Source organism: Primulina huaijiensis, chromosome 16, assembly GCF_012295235.1.
Source record: "Primulina huaijiensis isolate GDHJ02 chromosome 16, ASM1229523v2, whole genome shotgun sequence".
Taxonomy (NCBI): Eukaryota; Viridiplantae; Streptophyta; class Magnoliopsida; order Lamiales; family Gesneriaceae; genus Primulina; species Primulina huaijiensis.
This window is the reverse complement of record NC_133321.1, coordinates 3,787,266-3,792,443: the sequence shown is the minus strand read 5'-3', so window position 1 is coordinate 3,792,443 and position 5,178 is coordinate 3,787,266. Positions and strand designations below refer to the sequence as shown.

General features: G+C 34.0%; 1 protein-coding gene across 1 annotated transcript; it reads left to right on the top strand.

Moving 5' to 3' along the window:
• The first annotated feature begins 571 nt into the window (after nt 1-571).
• On the top strand, nt 572-3,756 carry LOC140960866 (uncharacterized). The gene is made up of 3 exons (XM_073419177.1): nt 572-852; nt 991-1,096; nt 3,467-3,756. The coding sequence occupies exons 1-3, from the start codon at nt 667-669 to the stop codon at nt 3,547-3,549; spliced, it is 375 nt and encodes a 124-aa protein (XP_073275278.1). The 5' UTR covers nt 572-666; the 3' UTR covers nt 3,550-3,756.
• Nucleotides 3,757-5,178: the final 1,422 nt, after the last annotated feature.

Sequence of the window (5,178 nt, the reverse complement as noted above, 5' to 3'; positions counted from 1 at the left end):
AAATTTTTGAAGAATCGTTCGTGTTAACATGAGGAAGAGTTTACGTGACTGCACTCTTTTTCTCTTACTATGGTTTTTATCCTAATGGATTTTTCCTAGTAAGGTTTTTAACGAGGTACTATAAAACACGTAATGAAGACAATCATTGCATCATGATCATCATCACAAGGGGAAGTGTTGAAAAATAAGAGTTGATATATTTGAATGTTGAAAATAAGAGGTGTAAATATTGAAAATTAGTGTGTGATGATGTATGTAATGATGTATTTATTTTTGAATTATTTTCAAACAAATTCTATAAATAGGTCTCTCAATTTGTGAAGAAAATCACAATTGAGTAGAGAGAAAATTTTATAAAGTGTGTAGTTTAATATATTGAGAGTTTTAAGATTTTTATTTTTTATCGTATATTTTTACTTTTAACATTGGTGACCATATTTCGATTATTATTTTTAGTTAGAATGTATTGTATACTAATATAATTTAATACTATATTTAATTTAATTAAATAATTTGATTAATAAGTGAAGAATATTTGACTGTACTTTGACCCCCTTCCAGTCACCCAAGTGAGATCTAAATATGTTTGATTCCCACAGACGATAGGCTAAGCCCCTCTCAAGAGGTCAAATTCTTGGGGAAAGAAGTTCACAATTGGAGGAGGAAATGAGCGAGGAGTCCAAGAGGAGCGGCGGCGGCCGGTTTTTGGTGGCGCCGCCGATGACGACCTCCAACGAACGGTTGTCTTCTTCTGGGTCGGTTCCTGTGGGAGCTTCCGGCAAGAAGATTGTCATCAAGAGCGCAGATATGAAGGAGGATATGCAGAAAGAAGCTGTGGACGTTGCCATCGCTGTATTTTTTCTCCTTTTCACCCAAAAAAAGATTTAATAAAACATCGAACTCGAGGGGCCCTTTATATTTCTCTAAGTTTCAGTTATGTGTTTGAGGTGTCTTGATTTAATGATTTTGTGAATGTGTGTGTCTGTTTAGGCGTTTGAGAAGCATGGTGTGGAGAAGGATGTCGCCGAGAACATAAAGAAGGTGTTTGACAAAAAATACGGCCCCACCTGGCATTGCATTGTTGGCAAGAATTTCGGTAATCAAACTATTCTACNTATATATATTATGTTATTGTATTTGTCAATTTTGAGTTTAAGTGTCTCCAAATTTATGTTTTAGAGTTGATGATGTGTGAGTTCAAATCTATCCGACTGTTTTTTTGTGGTTTATTGCCATGATCATATTCCCGCTTTAGTGGTGCGAAATGAATTTTAGATGTGGGGTTTGAATGTGGATGTAAGAGTTGCATATGTAAATTATCATATGTTACAATGGCGGTTTCTGTTATTATGTGTTATTACTTTTGTCATATGGTACTGAGAAACGCTATCGTAAGATTATTTAATGTCATAGTATGTCCCTTATAATTAGTTTGTGGGTCAATTTATTTCTTATTCTGTGTATTCTCGTAGTTCCAAAGGTTAAGATGGAGTTGAGTGATCATGGGAAGTGCTTACATTTTCAGTTTACTGTTTACCTCCTAAATGAGCTGGCAGAAGTTATTTTTTTCCATGATATATCTGCATTTTAACTAGTTAGTAGATAAATAAAATCTTAAAGGTGTTACAATTGAACTTTTGGGCATCTCTGTTACATCGCATCGGCAAGCCCATGAGATCAATATGGCTAATTCAACTACTGATAGTTATGTTATTTAACTTCCTTTTCGCATAAAGGAACTTCATGCTTATGTACATCTAAAATAATTTTTTCATTGCTTTACTAAATACTTTTAGAATCTATGTATGACTAAAAGACATGGGAGGTATAGATGATTGGGTTTGGCTTGTTATTCTTGAATTTCTTAAATGTTTCTACTTATATTGTCTTTAATGATCAGGATTCAGGTCATTATGAATTCTATTGTTTTCATGTTTTTTGGCCAAACACTGGATTTACTTAACTGACTTTATTTTCTTTGGTTTTGATGACATGATGTAGCAACGTTACTAGGCTTAGGCTTAGTGTTACATGCCATAGCGCATTACGTCTCATAGAGCCTGAACACGACTCAAGGAGAGACACCTACCATAAGACATTATACCATATCATAATATTAGAATAAATTTTTATCACATATCATCTAATATGTACTTTACAAGTTATTGAACAATAATAAAACAAATAATCAGTAGTTTATAAGCGAAAATGAGTTAACAGCTACTTGCATTTTATCTTGAATTCATCATTCGTACATCACAGTGTTCTTAAAGTTGACTTTAACCTCTAAAGTATACCATGACTTGAGATACAAGGTCGAGGTACGCGTCTTATTTAAGGGCTAAGCCTTGGTTTGCAAGTAAGTGTAAAGATTGGTCTTCGTTATACATAGAGCCTAGATGCACACCTTGTGGACTTTTAGTGTTTGTGGTTGAAAAAAATGTAAAGTTTGGCAAAAAATATGTGTTGCTAGTACGTGGACTTTTCTCCTGGTGGATCAACTATCAAGAATCTTGGGTTCGGGAGAAACTCAGACGATACAATTTTCTTAATATTGGGGTTGATTGGTGAGGACTGATGCTCTTCATTTGAATGACTGTGATAGTTTTTATCTTGAAGTTGGGAATTTTTTTGGTCACTTATTTATTTTAGACCACCAATATTTTTGGCGACAACTATTTTTATATCGAACATATTCTCCTCACCCAATTTGTTTATAATAAATAGGTTGGTCTAGTAAACGAGTCGGGAAAATTACAATTTTAGTCTTGGAAGTTGGCTTGTTTTGGGTTTTCCAATATTACACGCATTAAATTAAACAACGAAGAAAAATAAGGCAAAATGACACCCAATATTTCAAAATGGGAGGAAGAAGTCTCTCGTTTATTTTCTCTTAGATTTTAATGTGTATAATATAGATTTTATTCTACCTAAATGAGCCAAGCAGAAGACCATCAATGTCAAATAAGTAATATTTGGTGGATTTAGTAGTTTCGGGTAAAAAAAGACAAAAAAATCCAATTAGTGGATGAAAACCAAATATGGACAAGTTACATGCTAAAACCAAAAAAAAAAAAAGCTAACTTACAAATTACAATTTTCCAAGTCTAGAAATGAATATAGGAGGGATTTGCTATGCCTTTTCTACCATGAGATGTAAGGATGTTTCATCCCATGCTTTATGAGTTGTTTGGATATGAGATTAATCATTTTTCAAGGGCACTTCAAATAAATTTCGTGATTTTTAATGTTCTTTTCCTTCGAGAATAAATTAGTCGTTGAATCTAATCTTTTTCAACTCTGGTATTCTTTAATTTCTATATATGTTACAAAGGTTCATTGTCTTTAACCCATTATGATTTAATCTTTCTGTAAATGCACGAGCTACTTCTAGAACCATTGCTTGTGGCTTCGGGCCCTTAGCTCACCTGTCACTAACTAATCCTACCGTCTTTGCCGCATGCAGGTTCTTATGTGACTCATGAGACAAATCACTTTGTCTACTTCTACTTGGATTCCAAAGCAGTACTCTTGTTCAAATCTGGCTGAGTTGTGCAGCAACATGGACGGACTGATGATTATGATCGATGAAGCTAATGGTGATAGTGAGTGACACTGCTCCATGCAATTTGTATGTATTATTCGAAACCCCTTTATTGGTGGAAGACTCTTGTATATTTTGAGTGAGCCTAGCATGCTACCTATACTCGAACAAGCATATTTCTGAAGATTTCATGTATGTGTTTGCTTGTTTCATCTTTAAAGAGTTGAAACATAATCTTCTTGGCTAAAACGGAACATGTTTCGTCTGTGTGCGTATTATTCCAGCCCACTTAAATAGTAAGACCTCTTGGGATCACTTGTTATATTTTTCCGAACTAACATACTATAGTTTTCTTTAATAATCGAATTAAAATCGGTTATATTGGTTTGGTAACTGAAATAATCGAATTTTTAGGGGAAAAAAGAAGAAAATATGTGGACATAGACACAATACACTCTCAATTCTTTAAGATGCATGCATTTAATGAGAAAGAAATATAATTGAACTCTACATTGTAAAAAATGTGAAATTTATTGTCTGATGGACTATTTTTTATTGACTTCCAACGTGACATTTGATTCCAAACAATCCATGAATGATGGTTCCTTTTACCATTATTTTACTTTAATTAACAAAACGTACATTTTTTAAATTAATGATTCTTTTTGACACCCAAACAAACTTCATTAACGAGAGGGATCATTACAATAAGAGTTCAAAAGATGCAAAATACACCAACGGAGGTTCAGTCCACACCATAAGACAGGAAAATAAGCAAGCGACTCTAGCCAACTTATGAGCAACGACATTAGCATGTCACGCCACCAACTTGAGGCAGAATCCAGGTTCCACACGCAACAACATTCTACAGTTGCCAAAGATTGATACAAACTCTGAGATATCTGGGAATCACACGGTGCACTGAATCAAATATTCATCTGGCATCTGTTGGATCTCGAGTTCAAGCGACCTTTATCCCTGTTTTAGGCGACTGAATCGACTAGGAACGAATTTAGAATATGCAGTGTTTACAAATGAGTTTTAAACTCTCAAACTGCACCATATTCAAACTCATTTGACGTATCCATAACATCGCTTCCAACAAACCAATGGCTTCAGCTTCCTTAACGCGTATACCAGAGATAACAATAGTTCTACCAGCAATAAAATCACCAACATCATCCCGAAGAACCCGAATAACCATTCTAATAGAGGTAACATTCTCCTCAAAATTCCAAGAAGATGGATTAGCATTATGCCCACCAGATCTCCGCCTATGAACTTTAACAGCTAGCCACTCATAGAGCAAATGGAGGACATGGTGCACTGTTGCCATAGCATTTGCATAGGTCTGCTTCTGAAATTCGTCGCTACGATTGCTTCCATGTTGCACTGTTGCCATAGCATTTTTTGAAATTTCCAATATTCTCCCGCAAATATTTTTTTTTTAATTTTTATTTTTCAACATGGGATTTTTATTCATTTATAGCAAAACAAAAAATAAAATAAAATAAAATTTGCCGAATATAATAAAAATTTAGGGCTACTGCACAATATCCCCCATGAAAAGTTTTTAATACATAACACTCCTTAAAAATAATAGGTTGATATATCATCTTTTTTTTTTTTTTTTT

Bases quoted from the DNA above. Each gene is read 5' to 3' on its own strand.
- LOC140960866 (XM_073419177.1), top strand. From the start codon at position 667: ATGAGCGAGGAGTCCAAGAGGAGCGGCGGCGGCCGGTTTTTGGTGGCG. The intron at 853-990 runs GTATTTTTTCTC...GTGTCTGTTTAG, and splicing joins CTGTGGACGTTGCCATCGCT to GCGTTTGAGAAGCATGGTGT. The intron at 1,097-3,466 runs GTAATCAAACTA...TGCCGCATGCAG, and splicing joins CATTGTTGGCAAGAATTTCG to GTTCTTATGTGACTCATGAG.